The following is a 27,213-nucleotide window of genomic DNA, read 5'->3' on the forward strand; positions in this document are numbered from 1 at the left end:
TTCTTAACACAACAGAAGGTTGATGTAGAAAACCTCCTATGTTTTAGAAAATGGAAAGTCAACGGCAAATTATGACTGGAGAAATATATCTTATAGAGCGTATGTGGTGATAAGAGAAAGAGTGTCTGCATTCAAAAACAAGGCTGTTAACTTTAAAATTACATTTGTGACTAACTAATAAAGTGGAAGTAACACACATGATTACTCCCTGATGTCTGCAGATATAACCTGTGCTGGCACGATAAAGATGGAATAGGATAGCTGTGTTTGGCTGATTTTGTTTCTTCCCTTTTCTTTCATTTTCTTTACTTTAATGGAAGAATCAGAGATTATTTTCAAAGCATAGATACAAATGTATTAATACTTTAAAGAAGATAAAAATGCGTATTTCTGTTTACCATTACAATTTTAGTCTTCAGTTTAAATATCTAATTTTTATGTTGTAATAATGATGTGTAAAAATTTTTCTCAAAGATTAATATTCTTTGTTTTCATATAAAACTATTTTCCCAACTATTTTCAGATGATATGCAGAATGTTCATAAGGAAGATAAATCTTTAAGTCTGAGTATGCCTGTAATTACAGAAGAGGAAGAGGAGAATGAAAGTAGTGAAACAGGTACAGATGAAATTTCCTCAAACTACTGAGGGAAAGTTCTGCTTGTAGAGCATCAGGGTTTAGAACCCTTGAAGAGCATGATGGTTGACTACACATGATGGTTGGTTTGGCATACTGGAGAATTTTAGTATAAATCATGCCGTTAATCGTGACACTTAAAAGTAAATACAATAAGTGAATGTATGTGGAGAAGCAGGGATTGGTCGAGGGGAGAGGTGAAGGGTAGGGAGAACTCCTGTTGTCAGTAAGTGACATCCCTACTCGAGAGGGCGTCTTGTCTGCAGTGTATTCCTAACAAAGGGCAGGGTTCACAAAATGTGAATTTCTGGATATGAAAAAGAAGATTTTACTGTTAAAAAGTACTTATTTCTAGTAAATGGAAATTTTTCACCTATGAAGTGACAGTTGTAACTAAATAGTGGTATATTGCACAATATGAGTTAAAATAGCTATACTTTTAGCATTGTGTTTTTCATAATTTGTAGTATTAAACAATAAATAACTGTTATCTCCAGTAATAATTACAGTATTGCAGAGAATGTTATAGTTAGCAGGCTAGGCTTGTTAATTGTTGATGATAATGAATATAATGTGTGTTAAGAATGCTGCCTAATTGCTTTTTTGTCATTTTGGCTCAGTATTCACTCTGCAAGCATTTACTTAGTGCCTGTTGTGTTCGGGCACTCAGCTAGGTACAGGGATTTAAAGATATATATACTATAAGAATTTAAGGACTATTTTATTTTGATCTCAGGGATTGAAGATCTGAGCACAGTGACTGGCCATAGGGGACCTAAGTAAACGTTGGTTGAGTGAGACAGATCAGTCTGTGCCCCTGAGGACCTTTCATTTAGTGTGGGAGAGAGACAACTAAAGTACGTTACAGTAAAGAGAAACAGGGTGCTATACAAGCATATAGAAGACAACGGACAGTTCAAGGGCGTATTTGTTCCTTCAGAAGTCTGAGAGCTTCTGTGGTTGGCTAATGTCAGCATAAAACAGTCCTTTACGATCTTTAGAGTTTCAGTGTATTTTCTCTCCAGTCTTGATTGGTGGCTTTTATTGTGAGTCAGCGATTAATAACACACACACACACACGTCTTTACGGCCACCTGGCAAGTCCCATTCCAAAATCTATCAGCTTGTGATTTTTACAAGTTTGTTTTTCACCAGTGATTACATATGGACAAATATAACAACTCAAATAATTTTGTAATACTCATTATAAGAAACCACAGTCTTCTGACTCTGACTCCCATTTCACTCAGAGACAACCACTTTTAACTCTTTACTAATTATTTTAGTAGTTACTGCCACGTCTCTAAATAACATACTTATATTGCCACTTCTTCATGTTTTAGTTCTCTATGTTATCTATTGACTTCCACTGAGGAAGGTGAGGGCTCAGTTATCTTTACTATATTCTTCACCTCCCACCCCAAACACATGTATATTTCTCACCTCCACCCTCCCAAAATAATTATTATGCTAGTTAGATTAGTATTCGTATTTTAGTATATATCAGTATAGACTAGTATTAGATTAGTATTCAGCAGTTACAAAACATTGACAGGGCCATGAAATGATTCTTACCTAATCAATATATTTATTGTTTTCCCTAGAGAATTAATAACTTCTTTTTCACCTTCTTAGTTAATTCCTTTTTTCTGTGTATCACTCATTTACCCCCAAAGTTGTCCTGCCTTGTGTGAATCTCCTCTTGGTACATTCAGACATGTTGGCATTTCGTCAGTTTTGTCAGCCTCCCCGTCCCCACCCACTGCCCCCCCGCCCCTCCCTCCAGGCCGCCTGCCCCAGCCTGTGCCTCTGTCCCGCCCGCCACTCTTCTGAGAGTCTGTTTCCTTTTTCTTCTTAATTTTTCCCTTGTCTTTTCTTGTTCATTTTACTGTCACTCTCTCTTCTTTTTCATTGGTAGGGAATGTTTCTGTTCTTTACATCTTTCATAATTTTTGTGTTTTTGTATCTTCTGTAATTTTCTTTGTTTTTAATGATCAGTAACTTTTAGGTTCCCAACTGTTTCTAGATGGACACTTAATTGAGTTTTGGTTATGGCATCTGCTGTGGTAGCCAAAAAAATGTATGGTATAGTGTTTTGGGTTACATTTCAGGTTTAATTGAAATTGAAACCTTAGTTACTTTCTCTCTCTCAGCACTGGTCAAGAGACCTTTCAGATCTGGCATGTGGAGTCCATGCTAGATATAGGGTGGGCAAACCGACAGAAACAACTTCAGAGTAGCTTATTTTTTTTAAGTAGGATTCAGGATGACTAGGATGTACATTAGTAAATTTTCAACTGCAATATCATTTTGAGGAAAAAAGTCGTGTGTATGTCAGGTTGAAGGCTTCTTGTTGAATCTTTGCTCTGCGGGTGTTATTACTGTCAGACCAGTTAGACATCTGTGTAGTTTAAATGTGTCTTATCAATTAAGTATTATTTTTTTAGACCTGACAGACTTCTTAATTTTGTCTTTAGAGTTCACTGCACTGAAGAGGAAAAGAAAACACAGAACAAAGAGCTTGGTGTCTAGATCTTAATTTTGAACTTTCTGATGGAAGAAAAGATTTATTTGTGTATTGCACAGGAAGACTTCCAGTATTAAAAATAATTCTTCTGGGGCGCCAGCCCAGTGGCACAGCAGTTAAGTGCGCATGTTCCGCTTCAGCGGCCCAGGGTTCGCCGGTTTGGATCCCGAGTGTGGACATGGCACTGCTTGGTAAGCCATGCTGTGGTAGGCGTCCCACATATAAAGTAGAGGAAGATGGGCACGGATGTGAGCTCAGGGCCAGTCTTCCTCAGCAAAAAGAGGAGGATTGGCAGCAGATGTTAGCTCAAGGCTAATCTTCCTCAAAAAAAAGATAATTCTTTGGGAAAACGTAGTTTGTTTCTTTGAAATGGCAATACTTGAATACAGTTCTGGAATAAAAGTACAAAAATTAGAGTAAGACTTTACTCCAGAATTTAATTTTAATATTTTCTTGTATGAAATCTGCATAAATGAAGATAAGATTTGGATTTAGAATATAATAGAAATGGTCCTGTTATTTGCAGATTATTGTTATTTCTTACCACTTTTTGTGGTATTTTACTGTCTTAGTACAGTTCTGTAATATTAACTATTCTATTTAAAATCTTTTTTCGTGAAATATTAATGTTTATGAATACATGTTTATAAATTACATGTAATATTTATTACATGTAAATGTAAATATTAATGTTTATTACATGTCATTTGTATCTACAGTCTGGTAATGAATTTGTGTATGATGTATATTAGCTATTTTATGTATTATATGGTTAAATGCAAGGAAGTTTTTGCCTTATTTGCTTTATTTTTTAACGTATGAAAGTTGCATAATCAGTAACTTATGTGATTGGTAACTTACGAAGCTGAGTTTCTACTTCTGCAGTCAATTCAATATGCTTTAGTGCTTGTTTTAAAGCTCCCCTTGGTCTAACATTTATATGCGCATACATGTATGTTCGTGTATGTATGGCTATATGTATGTACGTGTATACACACACACACATATGATCGGATTAGTCAATACATTGTTCAGGTACATTTAAATACTGATTCATTCTTTTCTTTTCTTTCTTTTTCTCCCCAAAGCACCCCGGTACGTAGTTGTATATTCTAGTCATGAGTGCCTCTGGTTCTGCTATGTGGGACACCACCTCAGCAGTGCCATGTCTGTGCCCAAGATCCGAACCGGCGAAACCCTAGGCCACCGAAGTGGAGCGCGTGAACTTAACCACTCAGCCACGAGGCTGGCCCCTCATTATTTCTAATAAAACCTTTAAGAGTGGTAATGTAAATTCCAGAATGTGTCTATAGTACAGAATAGTTGGTACTTACAGAAAAAAATTCTGTAGCTTCATGAATATGCCTCTCTGTTAATTTCTCATTCAAGATGTTTAAGTGGAGATTGCTTAAGCCTGTTGTTTGAATTGCTGCCAATAGCAGACCATCTCCATATCATGTGGCTGGCTCACCCTGTCTTATAGTTGATTATATTCCATGTTGTTTTCCAGCATTGTATATTTCAGGAATTCTGCAAATGTTCTATGAGAGAAAATATGTGATGTCTATAATCTTTTTAAATCAAAATACTAATACTAGCCTAGATAAAATTTTCATTTATTAGAATTTATGCTTTCACATTAGCTATTAAACAAAATTGTTTCCCTTGACTGCCTTCAGATGTTTCTGGAAATAAATGGGGCAGTTTTCATCACATGGACATTGGGCAGAGCCTGGATGTAAATACTCGGGTGGGGCATTCAGAGGCCTGGATCCACTATTAGCTACTTCTATGCCAGATTCTTTGCTAGAATTTGATGAATAAAATGTACAAATCTTGTACGGATAACACAGTGAGTTGCCCTCTCTTTTTTGGCAACAGTGCTTTTAAAATACGAGGTATCATTTCACTTGTACAGTGAAGAAACTGCCTCAGGATGGTAGGTGCCTTGCCCACAATCACACAGTTGCTGAGCTACGCATCTGGGATTCAAATCCAAGGCACTCTCCTACAATTTCAGTGTCATTTTGTATAAGCCCACAGAAACGGAAATCCAGAGGGGTACTTTTGACTGCAAGCAGTAAAAGCCCACTTCACAATGGCTTAAACAATAAGGAAAGTCTAATTTAAAACCAGTTGAGTCTTGGGGCCGGCCCAGTGCCGTGGTGGTTAAGTTTGTGTGTTCCGCTTTGGTGGCCCGGGGTTTGTAGGTTCGGATCCCAGGCGCAGACTTAGGCACACCACTCATCAAGCCATGCTGTGAGCGTCCCACATACAAAACAGGGGAAGACTGGCATGGATGTTAGCTCAGGGACAATCTTCCTCACCAAAAAAACACCAGCAGTTGAGTCTCAATGCGGGCTGGCTCTGGGCTGTTTAGTGCATCAGTTCCATGACGGCTTCATCCACCCAGGATTGGGTCTTCAGGGCAAGCTTCCTCTCAGTGCAGGGAACTGTTCACCAGCCAAGTTCCTTGCCGAGGGCCACCCTGCAGGCACGCCTTTCTAAGGATGGCAGTCTCAGGCCTCCATGTTGCCTCTTGCACAGGCTCATTTTCACTATTTCAGACAGTGCTGCATTGAGCTTTGTGTGTAAATCCTGGCTCACTTATATTGGTATTTCTGTTGGATAAATCTACATGTGGATTTGCTTGTCAAACTGTGTATATATAAAATTTTGTTAATTATTGCCAGATTGAACGCCAAAAAGACTGCCAGTTTACATTCCTACTAAGTATTTGTGAGGGAATTTTTGTAATTGTTCAGTTGAATATAGCCTGAATCTTATCAGCCAAAAATGTAGAAAGAGAAGTAACATAATTGGACGAAGCAATGTGTGTGGTTACATGGTTACATGGTCCCATGGGGCAGATGCGGCGCTGCCGCTGGGAGCAGGTTTGTCAGGAACGTGTTGTTTTTGTTTTTTTGGTTTTTTTGAGGAAGATTATCCCTGAGCTAACGTATGCCACCAATCCTCCTCTTTTTGCTGAGGAAGACTGGCCCTGAGGTAACATCCGTGCCCATCTTCCTCTATTTTCTATGTGGGATGCCTGCCACAGCATGGTTGACAAGTGGTGCATAGGTTCGTACCTGGGATCTGAACCGGTGAACCCGGGGCTGCTAAAATGGAGCGTACAAACTTAACCACTGCACAACCAGGCCGGCCCCATGAACGTGTTTTGAAGATAGTGTGAAGCACTTGATAGATTTGCTTTCAATGTGAAATTGAAGCTTATTAAACAGTTCAGATAGAAAATATTTATGTTTAACAGTGGTTTTCCAGAATTAAAATGTGGTATCCAAATACTGGTTACCTATTACAGTAAGCTGTTTGTGTTGTCAACTGGATTATAATAAAATAACTGCACCGAGTCATAAATGCAGGATTTTAATATTAAATATTTACTAAATTAATGTTTTGTGGAGGAGGAGGGGTCATAACAGTATTCATAAACAAGCTATATTTTAAAACCATACCACTTTCAGAAATCTTAATATGTGAAAGTATTGTTCAAACTAGGAAATTGGAATTATAGTAGTTTTAATATTATATGCCAGGTTTACTTGGTGTATCTAAAAAACAAACAATGAATAAAAGAAGTGGAACCATAAAGAAAATTGAGCTTGTATGGATGCTTATTAGAACAATATTTTTCACTTTGAAAAAAAGTATTGTAATTTATTTCTTCATAAGAAATTGCCCTGGAAATGTGCAGTTCTCCATGAGACATCTTAGTGTGCTGTCCGTTTGCTTTGCTGGTGTGTTAGGGGGTTATGTTGTTGTAAGCTCACCTAAGATCCATCTGGGTTTATAACCCCATTCTCTTAATGCCTCAAAGGTTTCCTAACTGAGGGGGTGTATTTAATGTGGGGGACATTCCCAGTCTCTGTACACCCAATTATAGTGTTTGTTCCCGGAAACAGACACAGTTGTACCGTCTGCAAGGTATTTTCTACCAAAGGAGAAATAATGAACCAACTTTTAGGCAAAGACTTTGTCTTCTACAGGTTTTCCAGAACAGTGATATCATAGGGAAATGCATTAGAAACTTTATCCAGATAGTTTGAATACTTGTAGTTGTCTGACCTGGCAACTAGAAAGTCAAAAATTTGTATCCTAGTTCTGCCACTGATTCATTGTGTATCCTTAAAAAGGTTTGTTTAAATCCTTTTCTTAGCTGTGAATTCAAGATAATACAGATCTATTTTACTGTCAAAAATATTAAGAACTGCGTACTGCTTTGAAAATGCCAAGATATGAATGCTAAACTTCAAAATAATTACAACTGGAAAGCGTAAGCTTTTAAAAAGTACTTGGACGCTGAGGAAATGAAAGTGATTCTTAGTGCGTAATGTAGTGATTTTTCAGATGGTTTTTTTAGGTCTAATAATCGAGAGATCATGTGTTCACACAGCCTCAGATGCCGGCAGGCAGCTCCTCGGGCTCCATCACAACTGAAGGAGCCTGGCTTCCCCTTCTCAGGTCTGGTGAGGTACACCATAGATCTTCCTCAGAACTAAGAGATTCACAGAGTCAGAGACAGACAGAATACCTTTAATTGAGGGAGGTATCTTTAAAAATGAACATTATGACTTGAAAATTAGTTTTGCTTTGACGTAAAGAGCCAAGGAAAATAAGCAGAGTCATTAGTACCTTCCCACCTTACCCTTGATTCTTGTATTAAATTACAGTTTGAAGAGTGCCTTCTTTTTAAACAGCCTTGAGAGGACTCTGAGCTAGTCACATTTTCATTTGTCTTTTGAACAACTATGTGGTAATTTTCATTGCACATTTTAAAAATTCTCTGTATTAAAGTAAATGCCAGAGCCCCTCCGGTACATAGTTGTATATTTTTTAGTTGTGGGTCCTAGTTGTGGCATGTGGGACGCCGTCTCAGCATGGCCTGATGAGTGGTGCCGTGTCTGCGCCCAGGATCCAAACCGGTGAAACCCTGAGCCACCAAAGCAGAGTGTCAACTTAACCACTCGTCCATGGGGCTGGCCCCTGGATACCCCCTTTTTATGTGGTATTTTTTTATACCTGAATTATTTGGTTTATTATGCTGTATGTTGCAGGTCTGGATTTTTTAAAGATAAGTTTGGACAGGCTCCTTTAGGTTGCAAGGAACAGAGGACATTCACCTTATCTTCAATGCTGGAGGCTTATTTTAAGAATACAGAGGACAGTAGGTGACCACCTCACCAGAGACACAATTTCTTGGAGAACTGAAAAAATTGCTTTTTGTCATGTAGTGAACACGCAGCCCCAAGCACTGGGTTGTGTCCTCGTCGTCGGAATGGAGGTCTGCTGCCATGTAGCCACAAGAAGCTTACTCTTATGCCAGCTTCTCTCTGCACATTCTCCCTCCGCTACTTCTGTTGACCCTGAAAGAGGATCTGACCGATTCTACTAGTTATAATCCACAAGAGAGCCCCCGATTGAACAGAGGTTCTCCTGGGACGTTCTGGCCTCCCGTTGTCCAGCCAAGGGATGGCCACCGTTAACTGGGGCACAGATCCCTGTGCAATCCGTGGTGGCCAGTGTAGCGGGGTCAGAGCCCCAGGGCACCACAAATTACGTGAAAGGACCCAGCTCCGGCAGCTTTCCTTAGAAGAGGCTGTGAGCAGGACAGGCCTTTAGAACCTGATGGATTTCCGGGTCCAACCGTGATTGAAATGATGATGATGCTATACATGATCATCGATATCGCAACTTTGTGAAGTAATGAAGTAGTGGCAAGAGTGCTCCCTTGACAAACAGCCGCAGTGCACAGTGCCTGGAGAAGCTGCGCTGGGTCAGACTCCCTGGGTTTGCTCTGGGATTACAGTGTGCACCTGTGACTTAATCTACCTGTAATGAGTGAGGGAGGCGCGTCCTTCACTCAACGGAATTCCATTTCAGCCCCTTCTGTCCTTTGTGATATTGTTACATATTTTACTTCTATATGTTATAAACCTCATTGTACATTTTTATCTTGCTTTAAACAAAAAATAAGAAGAGACATTTACATTTACTCCCATGTGGACCTTTCTGAATCTGTTCTTTCCTTCACACACATCTATGCTCTCATTTGGAGTAATTTCCTTCAGTCTGAAGAACTTGTCTTAAAATTACTTTCTTGTAGCTCAGCTCTGTTGGAGACAAATTCTGCTAGCTTTTGTTTGTCTGAAAATGTCTTTATTTCACCTTCATTTTTGAGAGAGACTTTTGCTGGATTTAGAATTCTAGATTGACAGCTCTTTTTCTTGCAGCACTTTAAAGATTGTTCCATTGTCCTCAGCCTTCACTGTCTCTGATGAGAAGTTAGTTTTCATTCTTATAGTTGTTCCCTTATATATAATGTGCCCTTTTTCTCTGGCTGCTTTTAAGATTTTTAAATTTATTTTTGGTTTTCAGCAGTTTGATATGATGTGCCTAGTGTTGTTTATTTTCTCAGTATATCCTGTGTTTTTCTGCACCAGTCTCATTCTTCTCTTTCTAGGGCTCCACTTACATGTGTATTCACTAAGTTCACAAATTCTTTCATCTCGTGTATTCAATCTGCTGTTAATCTTATCCAATAACTTTTAAATTTTGTGTCAGATTTTTAAAAATTAATTTTGCCTCGTTATTTCACTTTTTTTTCCTTTTGCTGAGGAAGATTGGCTCTGAGCTAACATCTGTTACCAATATTCCTCTTTTTGCTTGAGGGACATTGTCACTGAGCTAACATCTGTGTCAGTCTTCCTCTATTTTGTGTTTGGGAAGCTGCCATAGTATGACTTGATGAGCGGTCTGTAGGTCTGTACCCGGGATCCAAACCCGTGAACCCAGGGTTGCTGAAACAGAGCACATGAACTTAACTGCTACACCACTGGGCCGGCCCCTAGGTGTCAGATTTTTCAATTTTAAGATATCCCTTTGATTCTTATTTATGGTTTTCATTTCTCCACTGAAAGTTTCCATTTCTTTTACCCATTATATCCATCTTTTACTACAGATTGTTTAATATAATTTGGTTATTTTGAAGTCTTTGTTAGTTCCAACATTGGAGTCATCAGTATATATGTTTCTGTTGGCTGATTTCTTTTTGACTATGGGCCACATTTTTCTGTTTCCCTGTCCAGTAATTTTTTATTGTATGATGATACATGTTAGAGACTAGATTCTATCATCTCCATCTGAAGTGTTAAGTTTTGTTCTAGGAGGCAGTTAAATCACTGACCACACATCTTGGATTTGTAGAGGTTTGACTCTAGGCTTTAGGGTGGCTCTATTTGGGTTTTGTCCTTAGTTTTAGGGCACATACCTTTGTCCTGGTGTGTGACCCTTATTTCTAAGGTGTGGCCCTCCTTAAGTTTTCATGGAGAGCCTAAAGTGTTTGCCACATCACTCTATCCTGGCAGGGCTTCAGCTCTGAACTCAGACCCCTGCGCGGGCAACCACTGAAACAACTGCTCAGCACCCTCAGCCCTCGTGGAATCAGTGGAGTCCTCGTCCTGCTCACCGCCTGAGATCAGAGGGGCTTTCACACTCATGTTTTGGGGTTGCCCTCTCTGTAACTGCTCCTTTCAGGGACTTCCCATCTCGACTTCTAACCACCCTGACAGCCCAGCCTCCTCTGACTCCTCAGCTCAGGAGGATTCAGGCTTTCTGCCAAGTCCTCCCTGTCCTGTCCCACAGTCGGGGCATGCCCTCAGCGGTGAAGTTGTGTATGCGTGGATCTCTCCCTCTTTCAAGGCTTGCATCCCCAGTTTTTACCACAGAAAGGAATGAGACGGTAACCTCTTGTTTCCCGGAGGTTACTGAACCTTCTTCACTGGATTTGTGTCCTGTGTGTCTCCTACGTTACCAAGATTCCACTTAGTATTCTTTGGGAGTTTAACAACTCATTTAGGTCACCCAAGTGCTATTTGATCATAATTTAGTGCCATACTAACCTAATGGCTTGAAAGAAGTTGGTGCACTGCTGAAAATACATTAAAAATCCCTGATTTTTCAAGGAGGGGAATCTTCCCAAAATGCTAAGCACTACAGAATAATCAAATCACAGTATTAATTTGATTTTGGTTGCAAGCTATAAAGCCTGATCATCAGGCTAATTACATATTATGCCACAAGGAAAATTTTTTTATATGCACCAGTCTTTTTTTTTTTTTTTTTTGGTGAGGAAGATTGGCCCTGAGCTACCATCTGTTGCCAATCTTCCTCTTTTTGCTTGAGGAAAATTGTCGCTTGAGCTAACATCTGTGCCAATCTTCCGCTTTTTGCATGTGGGACACCGCCACAGCATGGCTTGATGAGCTGTGTGTAGGTCTGCACCCAGGATCTAAACCTGTGAACCCTGGGCTGCTGAAGCAGAGTGCGCCAACCTAACCACTGTGCCACTGGGCCAGCCCACACCAGTCTTTTCCTACAAGCACTTCAATATGAGGCTTTAAAAAATCTTACTTAAGCTAAATAATGAAAACAACAAGAAAGCAAGGCTTCATATAATATAATTACATTATCCACAGGCTAATTTCAAATATGTTATCACCATAGTAATTAATTGGGCTGTGTCAGTTTTGGTTAACTATTTTCAGAGACGTCAATACTCACAAAATTTGTTGAACCTGAATTTCTTATAGTGTATATAATTTAAATGAATTTTGCTAAGGTTTTTACAAATTATTAACTCTTCTGCCTTTGTTAAATATTTTCAATGGTTGGTTTATCTCAGTTTCTTGCAGCATAATTGTATATTGCCTATATTATTATACTTGGTTACCTGAAGGTATTCTGTCTGTAAAGTTGAACTAGTTACCTATAAAATTTTCTCAGCAGAAACTTTTTGTATTGCATTTAAAAACTAAATACACTGTCCTTTCTTTAGAGACCGTATGTCCAGAAACTCATTCTGTTTATAATTAAAGATGAATCAAGAGGCTGGCCCCGTGGCCGAGTGGTTAAGTTTGCGCACTCTGCTTTGGTGGCCCAGGGTTTCCGCAGTTCAGATCCTGGGCACAGACATGGCACCGCTCCTCAGGCCATGCTGAGGCGGTGTCCCACATAGCACAACCAGAGGCACTCACAACTAGAATATACAACTATGTACTGGGGGGCTTTGGAGAGAAAAAAACAAAAAAAAAGATTCGCAACAGATGCCAATCTTTAAGAGAAAAAAAAAGATGAATCAACCAATCAAAAGATACAGCTTGTCTTTAGTGTTAACCACCAACACCTAACAAAATATTGAATTTCTGACAAAATAACCCATATACATATCGTACCAGTAAATAACTCTGTTAGCCTTCTTTCTGAAAATGCTTTATATTTACAAACACAATTCATTCACAAAACTATACTTTACAGAATTAGGACTATGTCTCTTTATCATGTTTTTGGGTCTCCATAATTGGGATTCATTGCTTCAGAGAAGAAAATGAAAAATGTAAAATTTCTGGGGCTGGCCCAGTGGTGCAGTGGTTAAGTTCACGCACTCCACTTCAGTGGCCCAGGGTTCACAGGTTCAGATCCTGGGCACAGACCTACACACTGCTTGTTAAGCTGTGCTGTGGCAGCATCCCACATACAAAACGGAGGAAGATTGGCACCATGTTAGCTCAGGGACAATCTTCCTCACCAAAAGAAAAGAAAAGAAGTAGAATGTCTCCTCAGGGCTGTACAGTCAAAAATCTTTGTTCTTTGGTGGATTTACACACTTTTTCTGGTATCAACTTTTCATAAAATGAGGAGTATCTGTAGTAATTTGTACAGTCAGGGTGACCACACAAAATAAAACATGGCAGGTGTGGGCTTCCAGGCAGGCCTCTGTAAGCTGGAATTTGTGACACCAAGAGGAGATAAGTCCGGGCCAACCCGTGGCTCATCCATTGACTTTTAGATTTTCACTTTGTTTTTTCGTTTCTGAGAGTTTTTAAAATATCTGCCAGGATATTTTTGATATTCTTTGATTCTTTTATTTTATTAAATATTTCAAGCATAATTATTTTATATTCTGTATCTGATAATTTCAATATCTAAAATTCAATAAATCAGTCTATTTTTCGTTGTTTCTGCTAAGTCTCACTCATGGTGCTTTTTGTCCTTGTTGTTGGTGATTTTTATTTGGAGCGCCTATTTTCTTGAATCTAACCTGTGGAGTCCTGTGGCTCTAATTTGGGTGCTTTCCTTTAGAGAAGACATGCTTACTGTTCTTCGCTGGTTTTTAGGGTTTGTGCCTGGGGATAAACAAAAGCTGCAATGAAGGAACATACCAGTCCCAAAGATGCAATTTCAGGGTGGCAGTTACGGTGGGCAGGGAGCGGGTGTCTGACAGTTCTTACTTGATATTGTTTCTCAGCGTTGCCAACTAGAATGTGCAAGCCATTAGCATCAAATAGCCATAATGTTGTTATGACGCTCCTGCACGTGATTTTTGTAGCTTCAGTTTCCTTGCCCCTGTCAGAGGGGACACAACATGGGACCCCGGAATGTGTGGGGCCAAATACAGGGGAAACCCACGGGGGAAGAAGAGTCTTGGAGAAGAACTACTGATAATGATCTACATTGTAGGAGGAAGTTTAGGAAAATGAAGTGTCATAGAAGTCAAGAGAAGAGAATTTCAAGGAGGGCGTGATAAGTAGTGTCATCATACGCAGCAGTATGATACAATAAAGTCTTACTGAGCAAGGGCCTGCCGCCCACGTGCATGGAAGCTAATACTATGGCACCGGCTTTTGAGGAAAGAAAAGGCTTTGTCGCAAGGTTGACCGGCAAGGAGACAGGAGGCAAGGCTCTCAAATCTGTCTCCCGGCTCCAGAGTTCAGAGCAAAATTTAAGGAGTTAGGGGCAGAAGCTGATTGGCTAGTCTTGAATCAGTCCATATTTAGTAATCAAGCTGCTGGAAGGCGGCTTTTCCTTTTTAAAGGACTTATCACTTTGTAAAGGACTTATCACTTTGTAAAGGGCTTATCACTTTGTAAAGGGCTCTGGTGGCAACACTTCTGAAGATTCTTGGTTCCAGGGTCACCCTGGGGCTGTAGGTTGCTGCCTGGCACATGTGACATCCTGTCTGTTATCACAATGTTTTATGTGCTGTTTCAAGACCAAAAACTATCCTTTGAGTTTGGCGATTAGAAAGTCACTGCCTTTATGGAGGGTGCTACAGACTGAATGTCTCTGTCCCCCCAAATCCACAGATTGAAACTTAATCCCTAACGTGGTGGTATTTAGAAGTATGTCTTTGGGGAGGTGTGCAGGTCATGAGGGTGGAGCCCTCATGAATGGGATTAGTGCCCTTATAAAGAGACCCTAGACACCCCCCTTGACCCTCCCACCATGTGAGGACACAGCCAGAAGACAGCCCTCTGAATCTGGAAGCAGGTTCTCATCAGACACCAAATCTGCTGGTGCCTTGATCTTAGACTTCCCTGCCTTCTGAACTATGAGAAATAAATTTATTGTTTATGCCACCAAGTTTATGGCAGCCCAAATGGATTAAGACACAGCAAATTTTAGTGGGTTGAGGATTAAATTGGAAGTGATGCACTGTGGATGGGAAGTGTGAATTGTTCTTTTCAGAAGTTTGCATGGGAATAAAGAGAAATTGAAGGGTTTACTGAGAGGGGAGCACAAGATCAAGAGGCCAAGATGTTTAAAGGTTTAGAAAGTAGAACTAAGGAGAATGACATAACAAACGAGTTGCTGAAACCATAAATTTTATTGTAGTTTAAATATTATAATATTGTAGATCAGTGTTTTAAAACTCACTTACATTTCCCCTTACGGTTATCCAGCTCTGTTCTCTTGTACCAAGTGGAAAAGAAAATTAAATACTCAGAGGTGAAGTGAAGTGGATATCTTATTTCCTGACCGCCATAGGCCCTCCCTGTCCAAGAGTGATTCCTTAAGGAAAACACAGCTTTCGAAAATTATATCCTGCAAACAAGCACTTTGACAAAGAATTCAAGCTACTTAGCTTGGAGAATAGATAGCAACTACATGGCCCCATAACGCTTGGAGCTTTTTATTACTATATGAGGAATTAATTATTGAGAATTGTGACTAGTTCTCTTTAAAGGATAAAAAGAAGAAATGGACTTTAATTTTTAAATGGATGTCTTTAACTGCATCTAAGTAAGAGATATTTATTGAAAGTCTGTTAATACTGAATGCATTTCCTAGTGGCTGCATTCTCAGTATTTAGTAGCTTATGAATACTTTCAGTCTCCATTGTCAGAGAAGACAAAAGCAGAAACTTCCGGCTCTGAAATTCCAGGTCTCCTGGCAGTTTTATTACCAGCTGCTGTTACTTGGGTCAGAGGTTCTCCAATTTTAGGTTGTGTTGGAAACACTCGGGGACCTCATTAAATATGCAGATTTGAGGGTTGCTTTGCTACAGCTTCGGATCCAGTAAGTGCTGGTTGGGGTCTGAGAATCTGCATTTTTAGCAAGTTCTCCAGGCGATTCTGGATCAGGTGGTCTGAGGCCCGTACATGGTGAAGGCCAGGCTAGCCTTGCTTTTGGCCAAACTGGAGAAGAACTCTTTAAGATGTGTTCCCTAGCCCCTGCACTCTCCCTCCTTGAAGCATGCTTGGTCCCAGGGTGAGTATGTGTTGCTTGAGCATTATTTCTATAACTGTGTATTACTTTTTGAAATGGACCAGCTCGAGGCACCCTGCAGTGGGAGATGGGCAACCACAAATGCTGTGGTTTTCTGGTTTTAAGCCATTGAGTCCCTGCTGGAATTTAATCACCACACTGCAGGGCAAGACCCAGGCTTTGCCTTCCACTGTCCAGACCAGACTTAACTGTACCCCGTTAGCCCAACTTATGCTCATTCCCCATGTGACTTGCAAGGGTTAAATCAGAACATGATGCTGTTTATTACCTAATGGCTATTTTTAAAAAGCTTTGTTTGTTACCACAGTCCATGTTGCATTTGAATGTTCTGAAGTATTCAAGTTCAGAAGCTTAGGACAGATACAGATGCAAAGGAAAATCAAAGGCAAGTTTTGTACAAAACAATCAAAAACTCCTCTCTTCTCTTGTCAGATAAAATGCTCAGTAGCACAGGCTACATGCACAAATCATAGTTAAAATAATTTTTCTATTTTCACCTACTCCAACAAAGGAACAAAGCAGGAGATATTTCAACCAAAAATAGTCTCTTCGGTGACACAGACCCATTCAACGTGAGGCTGCAGCCCCTCAGACTGCCCTGCTCTCACTGCTTATGGCCAGAGTGTCGATAAAGTCACAGGATGTGGTCATAGGCCAAGGGTCGGATAGCCTGCACGATCATTTCCGTGCAGGGTGTATAAGAGGTATTTGTCCTGTCTTATTCTGGAAATGAACTAAGCAGTGTGGATGGTGACATTTGAATCAGAATTATGGCAGTTAACAAGTCAGAAGAGCCCTGCAGTAATCATAAATTACCTTCGCTAGAGCATTTTATAAACAATTGCTCCTTCCTGCCCTTTCTCTGTCCCAACCCCCTTTATGTATATACAGCCCCAAGAGCTAACGTTCTCCCAGCCCATCTGAGCCTGTCCTCCTAGCTGCCATCTTCAGGGTCTCCAGGCCCTGGGCCTCTGCATTCTCCCAGTCGCTCCTCACTCCTGCTGTGGCTTCACTTATCCCTCCAACCCCCTGAGCCCTGTGGCTAGGTATTGTGGGGACACAGTGACCTAGAATTCCTCCCCCTTTTGGTCTTTCTTCAAGTCCCATCTTCTTCCATTACCGGCTTTCGCCAGCGACATTGGAGAAATCTCCCACACGGCTGCCTTGCCCCCTGTGCTCTTGAGGTCTAATTCCAGGTGGGGCCTCGCTGTGGGTTGGAAGTCCTTGTCTTCTCTTCATCCCTTAGATTCCCTCCCACCTTCCTAACAGAGGCAGCTTAAAACCTTTCCCACAACCTAAGTCTTCAACCTGATCTCTGTTCCCTTCCTTCTTGGCAACTAAGCACACGTCCTCCATTATGGAGAACTCTAGGACCACATAGCACATCTGAACTCCCTCAACCTCCCTCGTCCAACCACAAAACTCTTTTGCATCATCACTCTTTTTCTCAACTTAAGTTTCTGAGACTGAAAATGAGTTTTTCTCCCCAAGGTGAAACTCTGCCTATGCTGGTGATGCCAGCCACTCTTTCATCCAACACCTCTTCCTGCCTCTCTTTCTATTTTGGATCCTTCCTCTCCAATGACTCCTTCTTCAGCCCTTGTGAGTTACTAGGATCCTAGCTTGATACTGACTTATGTTGTTTTCATGGCTGTTATGTAATTTCATTTACCATGTGGGTCTCCCTGTCTCTAAGTGGACCCTCGCAGCTATGGCTTTAGGTTGTGTAGAGAACCAAAGAAGCCAAAATCTTGGCTTGGGAATTTCAAAAGCTAAGGTCCATGTACAGGACACAGAGATTTACAAGAATACAGGATGTTTTAAGAGGCAGTGTTCCAGCACCTTAGGAGATAGATTTCCTCGCACGGAGGGAGGGAGGAAGGGTCATAAAGGAGAGCAATCAGGTGAGATTCCACCGGGGGTGTGAGAAGACAAGGGCAGACATGATGGTGTGCTCAACATCCCTCCTCCTTCTGCGCTGGCAGAACCCACCTCATGTCATAGAAGCTGAAAATAACAGACACTTGCTTTCCCAACCTCCACTGCAACTAGAATTGATGGAGGAGGCTTTTGAGGGCTTTAACAAAGATTATCATCCCTGATTACAAAGAGAGAGATGAGAAGGAATACCCCCTCCCCACTTGTGGAGCATTGTCACATGAGGTTTTATGCTCCAGCAATCTTATCGTGGTCATGAGGGGAAACAGCTGCTGACAAATTGAGGATGGCAGAGTAGGAGGATGGAAAGAGTCTGAGTTTTCGTTGACATTGTTGAGATGCTAAACCAACCATGGGAGCACCCCCCCTTTGGATTCCTTATTATATGAGACAATAAGATGTTCTTACCGTTTAAGCCTCCCTTATGCAGTTCCGTGTAGTTGAAAACATCCCAAACCCATTCCTCCCACTCCTTTTCATAGAGAAAAGTCCCATCACCAAGGACTGTGGGGAGGGACGGGGATGACAGAACCTCCAGATAGGTTGGGAAATTGAGACTTAAGGGGACCTTTGTCTCACATCATATTAAATGTCTTGTTTGTTGGCAAACCATGAAGAGCTGCCCCTCACCATCATGGTAAGGGAATTAAGAAAGGGATGGTTGTCAGAAAAGGCCTGAGACTCCTCAGATTTCCCTGTTTCCTCAGAATGCCATGGGCAAGTAGGCATCATTTCCCTCAAGAGCAATGGGAAAGTCGAGGAGAGAAAGTCAGACCTGGAGAGGCTCTGGGTGTGGGTGAGAGGACAGAGCAGTGGATGCCACACTCATGGACTGAAAACTGGAGGCCGTCCATGACTGAGGAGGTGTGATGAGCTCTCGAGTCCAGACAGAGGGCGTCCCTCCCAGTGAGGAGACAGTGCCTGAGGGCCAGATACCTCGTCACGTCCTTGACGTACCAACCCTTTCCTCCAAACTTGAGTGTAACCCCAAGAAAAAGCGGGGAGGGAAATCTCTGAATTGCCTCTGAGTTGATGGAGTTTACCCTGAACTGACTGAAATCAAGCTTCCTAACAATGGGCAGAATGCAGACTTGGGACAGAAAGTTAACTTAGTTATAGAAAGCGAAGGTTTTTTTCTTTTACATACTTGAATATGTATGACAGAAATATCTTTCCTTCTAAACAATCCTCTATCTTAAAAACAAAAAACCAACCAAAAAACCCAGTCGTACCTCAATCCTGCTCTCCCGTGCCGCTCTCTGACCCCTTTCGTTCCCTGCTCTGCCCAGCTGTCTGAGAGTTCTCTACTGAGGGCCTCGTCCTCTTTGACATCTTCTTATTCCTTCACCCCTTCTTGTCTGTCATCTGGCTCCAAGCTAATAAACTCAACACCTAACAGTTCAATCATTCACAAAGCATTTATTGAACTTACGCTTTGAGCTATCATTTTTCCTCTTTCCGACAGAAAAGGAGGTTTGATTAATGAATAAAGAGACTCACAAACGTTCTACTGACCCTTCACATGAGTGCAAAGGCAAACAACCTTCTTCCTCCTCAAACCAGCTTAACGTCCTGGTTTGTGAGCTCCCAAAATGTTCAAAACTCCAGGGTCATCTTTAGTTCTTTTTTTCCTTTTCCCCATCTAACGCATTGCAAGTCTTTTTGCTTTTGGGTCTACGACAGAGTGAAAGACAAATGAGCCAGATCTCTGTGCTTGTTAACTAGAAGCGTGCTTCAGAGCCACCTGAGTCACACACACAGGGATTAAAAACAAACAACAAAAACCGGTGTCCCTAGGTCCCCCTGCAGATGGACTGGCTCTGGATGTGAAGCCCAATCAGAATATCCCGGTCTCCCACACATGTGCTCTGTGACTGGTCAGAAAGGACTCCTGTGTTGTTCTCTGGTTGTTTCCTGTGTCTGCCCAGCCAGATGGGAGCTGCTTCTGACGCTGCCTTACTCCAGGGTCTTCTCAGTGTCTAGCCAGGGCCCAGATGAGCCCTACTGGGATCCCTACTGACTGGGTTGAACGTGCATCCCCAAATGCATCAAATAGATCATATCTGTAGGAAGTAAATAGCCTGCCATATGCTTTAGGACACATCTTTGAGCCATTTGATTCTTTGCATAAGGGAGCTGGGGGGGGTCTCATGTACCACCTCCTGACACACCAAGAGTCCATCAGGAACTGGTCTCTGGACTTCTGGAAGATGCATATAACTTTTACAGACAGCTTCACCTCAGAGCCCTCCTGAACCATGAATGGCCCGTGAGGGACAAAAACGGTCTTGCTCACTCATTCAGGCTGATCCACTTACTGGAAGTTCCACTCCTAGCCAGCTGTCAGGGCTGTGGTTTGGCCCAGGGCCATCTGTCAAACCTTGGCTCACCCAGTCGGCATCCAGTCAGTTGGCCATTTATTCAATCGTTCATTTATTCAGGCAGGCCCTCAGTCATGTAGTCATCCGCTCACCCACCCAACAGATGTTCACTGAGCGCCTACTATGTGCCAGACACTATTTTCACGTTGGAGACAAACCAGATGGTAACAGGAAGGGCACAGGACCCTTGGAACCTACCAGGGTGGTGTGAGCGGCTTTGCGGCCATGGAGGATTAACGTTGGGCTCCCGGCAGAGCATTGCCTCCCACTCTCAGCTCTTTGCCTGCTTTGTGCCTTCCAGCTGGGGTTGGGCACTGACTCTAGGCCCCCGAACTGCAGGTAGGGAGCTCGAGGCAGGGATGAAGTGGAAGCTGGAAAAGGTGACAGGAAAACGAGAATGTAACAGGGAGTATAGTGGGAAACGTAGCCTGGAGAGGGGACCCTGGCCAGGCGCCCCTGGCGTGGCCGGGAGCGTGTTTCCAAGTTCTGCATTTCTTGTTTTTGGGGGAGGAGCGGGAGAGGCCAGATGCCGGGGCAGGGGGGCGAGGGGCGGGGGGCGGCGGGCTGGCCTGCGCGGACGGGGGGCGGGCTGGAGGCGGCGGCGGGGCGCGCGGCGGGAGGGGCTGTGCGCGGGCGGCCCCCGAGCGCGCGGGGCCTGGCGAGGAGCGCGCGCCCGGCCGGGCTCGGCGCCGGGTACCCAGCCGCGGCGGCCGCCCAGCGGCCCCTAGCCGGACCATGGCGACCGACAGTAAGTGCGCTCCGCCGCCGAGGCCCCGGGCGGGAGGCCGCGGGGCCCGGGGGTGGGGCGTTCTCCTCTTTCCGACTCCCGCCTTTGTGCCGGGCTTGCAAGGCCAGCGGCCGGGATCCCCCTCGCCCTGGGCGGGCCTTAGACCCTCTGCCCATCACCCTTTGCTGCCTGGCAGGACTTGAGAGGCGCAGGTGGTCCTGATAGCCAGCCCGGGAGGATGTGGCAGGAGGGCGTGCGCCGCGCGCCGAGGTGGAGGGGACACTGCTATGCCGCGGGGCAGCGGGGCCTGTCATCGCAGCCCTTCGGGGGCAGTGCGTCCAGGCCTAGAGTCAACCTTTGGGAAGCCCTGCAGCCAAGGCGCCGCGAGTTTCGGCGCTCCGAGTTCAGGGTTCGCCTCCAGTTCTGGGTTGGATTTGCGCGCTTCCCTTCCGGGGATACGGGTGGCTTGACTGTCGGCTGCCCTGTGGCCCTACTTGGGCCGTGCTCCTGGGGGACAGCCGAGGGCCGGCCAGAGACCGCATCTGTCTCCACCGACAGTGAGTGAGATTAGCGCGTGGACGTGTCAGGTTAAAACTACTGAATAGAAGTGTTGGAAGGCGCTGGGTTGGCCTGCTCTTGGCATCTTGGCACCACTGCTTTGTTGGCGCGGTGGCTAAATGGAATCACGTCTATGAAAGCTGGTTAAGTTGGATGCATTGGAAGCTAGATACATATTAGTGAAGCCTCAAAGGGAGGTCAGAGTAAAAGCACCAGTCACACCTGCTGCATACCCAGCATGTAGCAGATGCTGTGTCCAAAGGCCGAGCACACGCCTTGCACCTGTTCGGGACTCGTTGAATGAATGAATGAATACTGGTTAGACATGCCCTTTGGTAGGCATTTTTGAGAATTGAGAAGGAGCAAAGGTGGGAAGATGAGGGTCAACATTCCTGCAATTATTTATTATTTTTCTTTTAAACAAACTATTATCCCAGTCAAGAACACAGCTTTGGTCTAGTGCAGAGAGCATGGGTTTTTGTGGCTAACAGACCTGTATTTTAAACCTGTGAAACTCACTTGCAGTGGGACCGTGGCAAGGATGCTTTGCTTCTTTATCTTTAAAGTCTTGCACAGCGATGGGCACACAGTTGGCCCTCAGTAAAGGGCAGTCTCCTCCCCCTCTGTCTTTGCCATCGTTTCATATGTGTGGAGATACCAACATGCTCTCCCCCTTTTTAAAGTAAATAAATGTAGATCAGATGTTTATAATAAAATCAGCTATTCTGAGCCAAGCTTCCCTTTTTTGCTGCTTATTTATAAAAAGTGTAGTCTGGCTTAATTTTTTTTTCAAGGAAAAGAAATTATGGATTTAAGCTTTTATTAAGAAAGTAAGACAACAAAGAGGAAGGTAATTAGATTTGGTCTTATTGTATTTCTTAAGAAAAACAAAGACTGAAGGGTTCAAAGTATCTCTAGGCAATTTTTGCATCACACAAATGCAGTGGGACTGTGTTCTCGTATTCCTTTTCTTATATTTTGGGTAAAGATGATACGTTTGGTATCCTAGAAACAAATGGGCCATGCTCTGTCCCAGTGTATTTAGATAAATGTTTGTTCCGTTTCCTTACATGGTATATTCAACTCTACTGAAGAATCAAACTTTATCCCATTGGTTTTGTTTGTTTATGGAAAAAATTGTGATATTCGACCAGCTTAGATCTTGAGCTGATTTTCAGGCACAGTCTTAATTATGTTCATTCTCAGCTGGCGTGGACCTGGAACTCCTTTCGGTTTACAGAATGTAGAGGATAATTAGTTCGTCTTTGTTCTTATTTAGAAGTAAAGTGAGAGACTTACTATGTGTCCCTACTATGGAAATGAAGAGAAAGGAAGTATTCTCAACCAGTGTCTTGAAGGATTTTTCCCCAGTCTTCACGGTGTCTGCAGCTTGAAGTCGCATGGTTCTCTTAGAGTTAGCGCTGAGGTGGCCCTGAAACTCAGGGGCCCGGGGCTCCTCCCGGACACAGAGTTCTTTGGTTAGCTCGCTTCTCAGCCTGCTGCATGTTAGAATTACCCCAAGAGCTTTAAAAAAATCCTCTGGCATCAGTATTTTGTTTTCAATGTAGTAAATCTCAGACGTTCATGTGTTTCAGAATCACCTGGAGAGCTTGTTGAAACCGGCTGCCGGGCCCCACCCCCGCGTCTCTGATTCAGTAAGGCTGGGGTGCAGCCCGAGAATTTACATTTCTGACAAGTTCCAGGTGACGTTGAAGCCACTGTGCTTCCTGTCCTCCTCACCTCTGCAGCTGAGGCAGTGCCAGGGGAGAGGCAGGTAGCAGAGTGACGATCACTTCTTTGGCGGTCCTGTCCTGTCACTGTGCAGCGAAGACACGGCCTCATTAAGATATATCAGCCCTGGGCACAGTGCTGCCTTAGGGCTGTAGCTGACTGCTTTCCCCATTTTTCTACCCGAGGAAATGTCCCTTGAGAGAAAAATTGGTTCTAAAGCGAGGGAAAATCTGAAGGTTCTATTCCAATCATTTCTGGAAGGAATCCAGAGGAACTTCTTTATGAATGTGGTATGTAAATGTGTATAAAATAAAGAGATATTTTAAAAATATTTGCCTGGCAACTTACAATGTTCACCAGAAAGAATGTAACAAATAGAAAATGTCCTTATGTCCTGACAGCATGCTGTCGAAGGGCAAATTCCAGAGGAATGGAGAATCCGAGAGCCTCAGCTGGGTTTTTACTGATTTATCATGAAATGATGAGGAATTTTGAGCTCCTCAAACTAAATTCCCCTTGGGCTGTTACCTTTTTTATTTGGATAACTCAGGTTTATAAGATCTTTAAAAGATCAAAAAAATGAGAAGGAATTGTAATAGAGAAAAGAGAAAAGTTTGTAGGAGAAAAAAAATACCCCTGTTCGCGTGAGTTGTCCCGGTTTGTCATAAGTGGTGGTACTTATTTGAACTGTTTCATGATGTCCTCAGTTACAAGTATTCCAGATAATTTTGTCTTTCCAGATCGTAGTGAAGTGTTTTTCTTTTTTTCTTCCATTTATGTCATTTGCTACATTATTAATGCTTCTCTTTCTGGCTCTTTTTGGTAGACATTACTTTAGTCTGTTTATAAGAATTTCTCAGGAATAGCCGGGCATGTTTGAGCAATGTGGGAAATATGTCTCTTTATCATCTTGGGCAGTTCTCGGGTGTATGGGTCTTTGGGGCTGTCGTTGATGAGCATTTGGCTTCGTAAGGGGCATATCTGGTTGCTCCTGGTTTCCCGGTTAATCTTGTGTCATTTTTCCCTGGTTCATCCACAGATGAATGTGGTTCGTAGCCCACAGGCAACCTCCACCAGTGGCCATTCCTTCCCTTCTCCTTACTGGTCAGCAAGCCGCAGTTTCCTCTCTCCCTGTCCTAACTACCCCCTCAGCAACTTCCTCTCTGTGCTTGGTGCTCAGGATAGAGGCAGAGAGAGCAGGGGAGCGGCGCGTCCAGTGTCGGCCCTCAGCAGGTAAAGGTTAGGAACCTCTGCCAGCGGTTACTGGAGATGGTCAGGACTCAGGATGTTTAGGATTTAAAAGAAAATTGTTTGACTTTGAGTGAAAATGGACTCAAATTCTTGAGTAAAATTATTTCCAATCATAGTAATTACTAAAAAGCTTACAAATAAGGCCAACTAAAAAATATAGACAGAGTTAGAAAATTACTACGTTGCAACCATCACAGTAATAATTGACTCAAGCAAGAATCATCTATGGATTCTAAACTAGTGTGTGAAAACTTGAAGAAGAACAGAATATTTACATTCTTGGAGAATTTCCCCACAAGTTACTTATTAATCGCAAAGGGGAAAATGGTAATTTTACAGTGGAGAAATGTGGAGTGTACTACTTTAACCAAACAATCAAAGTTATTGTCACTAGTTATGGGCCAAACTGATATCCTGTGTTTCCTGATATGGAAGACTGAGAAGGACACAATGCCCCTTGTACTAAAAATGTATAACCTGGCTCTACTCAAGAGGGAATATCAGATGAGAGACGTTCCGCAAAAGTCAGTGTCGTGAAGATGGCGAAGGCACTGTTCCAGATTGAAGGAGACTAAAGGGACAAGTAAATGCAATGGGTGATTTTGGATCGGATCCTAAATCAGAAAAAAATGCTGCAAAGGACAATATTGTGATAATTGGTGAAATTTGAATATGGATTGATATTGGATAATAGCCTTGTATCAATATTAAATTCCCTAAATATGATATTTTTTCTTTTTTTTTTTTTGCTGAGGAAGATTAGCCCTGAGCTAACATCTGTGCCAATCTTCCTCCACTTTATATGTGGGTCACTGCCACAGCATGGCTGACGAGTGGTATAGATTCACACCTGGGATGTGAACCTGTGAACCTGGGCTGCCAAAACGGATCATGCTAAACTTAACCACTGTGCCACAGTACTGGCCCCTAAATATCATATTTTTATTGCAGTTTGAAAGAGAATGTCTTTCTCCTTTTTTTTTTTTTAATTTTTCCTTCTTCTCCCAAAAGTCCCCCAGTACATAGTTGTATATTTTAGTTGTGCATCCTTCTAGTTGTGGCATGCGGGATGCCGCCTCAGTATGGCTTGATGAGCAGTGCCAGGTCTGTGCCTAGGATCTGAACCAGTGAAACCCTGGGCCACTGAAGCAGAGCGTGTGAACTCAACCACTCAGCCACAGGTCCAGCCCCAAGAATGTCTGTCTTAGGGGAAACTGAAGTATTTAGGGGTAAGGGGACATGATGTCGGCAACTAAATCTCAAATGTTTTAGGAGAAAAATGTATGTGTATATGTGTGCTACACAAGAAAGAAAGATAATGTGGCAAATTTTAACATTTGGTGAATCTAGGATTTCTTTATACTATTCTTGAAACTCTTCCATAAATTTGAAAAAAAAAACCTTATAAATGACAGCACTGGGATGCCAATCTGTAATTCTAGGCATTGTGGTCTAATACTATTGAGTTTACTTTTTGAAAGAAATAATGTTGAAAAACTCTTAATTCTGGAATCTTAATTCTGGTTTGAGACAATAATATTAGCAAAACTTTCTATTATGAAAAATTTTGTGTACATACAAAAGAAGAGATAATGGTATAATGAACCCCGATGTACTCAGGTAACCCAGCTTTAGCAGTCATCAGCATTTTGCCAGTCTTACTGCAACTAAACTGTGCCCCCCCCCACAACTTTTTTTTGTGGGGTGTATTTTGGAAGCAAATCCAGGACAGCATGGTATGTTAATGGTGATGCTTTAGTGCGCCTCTCTGTACACTGTGTTGCTCCCAGAGCCCCCTGCTGCTGTTGCACTTAAGGAAGGTAACAAATGATGGCATAGACATAGATATTGTTAGTGTTATAGAATAGTAACCAGAGCTCTGAGAAATGCAGTGATTTGACATATATGGGTGGTGCACTTGTTTTCAGTTTGAAAAGCTGACTAAGCCTGGGTAATTATAAACGGTGTGCAAGAAAGAGTCTGAGAAGTTGCCTGTTCTTGTTTTGTTTTCCAAACTCCTCCTCCTGTTTTTTAAACCAAGAGTTGAATTCTTGAAGAAAACATAAAGATGGGTGTGGAGACAGTATTCTGGACTGACTGACTCGTTCGATGTTACCCTAATGAGACATTCTGAAAGTCAGAATGACTCCTTCATAGTATTTGAGTAGAATTCCGTAAGTTTTAATTTCAGCATGGCACCTTTGATGTGGTAAACCCAGTGAAGCTTTTTCTTGACCAAGCTGACTTTCTAGTGTTTTATTTTATTTTATTTTTGATGAGGTAACATTGGTTTATACCATTACGTAAATTTCAGGTATACATCATTATATTTTGATTTCTGTGTAGATTACATCATGTTCACCAACCAAAGACTAATTACCATCCATCCCTGTACACATGTGCCCTGACACGCCTTTTGCCCTCTTTCCTTCCCACTTCCCCCCTGGTAACCACCAATCTAATCTCTGTATCTATGTGTGTGTTTGTTTGTTATTTTTATCTTCTACTTATGAGTGAAATCGTATGATACTTGACTTTCTCCCTCTGACTTATTTTGCTTAGCATAATACCCTCAAGGTCCATCCATGTTGTCGCAGATGGTAAGATTTCATCTTTTTATATGGCTGAGTAGTATTCTATTGTGTATATATACCACATCTTCTTTATCCATTCATCCATTGTTGGGCCCTTAAGTTGTTTCCAAGTCTTGGCTATTGTGAATAATGCTGCAGTGAATATAGAGGTGCCTATATCTTTACGCATTTGTGTTTTCTTATTTTTGGGATAAATACCCAGCAGTGGAATAACTGGATTATATGGTAGTCCTATTCTTGATATTTTGAGGAATCCCATACTGTTTTCCGTAGTGGCTGCATCA

General features: G+C 42.3%; 2 protein-coding genes across 27 annotated transcripts in view; both read left to right on the plus strand.

The window, feature by feature from the left end:
• SNAPC1 (small nuclear RNA activating complex polypeptide 1) overlaps positions 1 to 6,781 on the plus strand; it is a 32,339-nt gene extending 25,558 nt beyond the window's left edge. The window contains exons 9-11 of the mRNA XM_005605222.4: positions 524 to 619; positions 3,115 to 3,355; positions 4,253 to 6,781. Of these exons, the coding sequence (XP_005605279.1) occupies positions 524 to 619; positions 3,115 to 3,176 (158 nt within the window). The 3' untranslated portion in view covers positions 3,177 to 3,355; positions 4,253 to 6,781. The remainder of the gene's footprint in view (positions 1 to 523; positions 620 to 3,114; positions 3,356 to 4,252) is intronic.
• Positions 6,782 to 20,264: 13,483 nt separating this feature from the next.
• Positions 20,265 to 27,213, plus strand: part of SYT16 (synaptotagmin 16) — a 260,414-nt gene continuing 253,465 nt past the window's right edge. For 3 of the 26 annotated variants that reach the window (XM_023627865.2, XM_070249874.1, XM_070249878.1), the window contains exon 1: positions 20,678 to 20,816. Coding sequence is in view for 3 of the 26 variants with exons in the window: in XM_070249872.1 (XP_070105973.1) it covers positions 20,804 to 20,816 (13 nt within the window). In the remaining 23 variants the exon portion in view is untranslated. Of the gene's footprint in view, positions 20,408 to 20,677; positions 20,817 to 27,213 lie in introns of those variants that run through there. The other 23 variants (XM_070249872.1, XM_070249876.1, XM_070249879.1 and 20 more) reach the window with 15 other exon arrangements.

This window comes from Equus caballus, chromosome 24, assembly GCF_041296265.1.
Source record: "Equus caballus isolate H_3958 breed thoroughbred chromosome 24, TB-T2T, whole genome shotgun sequence".
In the NCBI taxonomy this organism is placed as follows: Eukaryota; Metazoa; Chordata; class Mammalia; order Perissodactyla; family Equidae; genus Equus; species Equus caballus.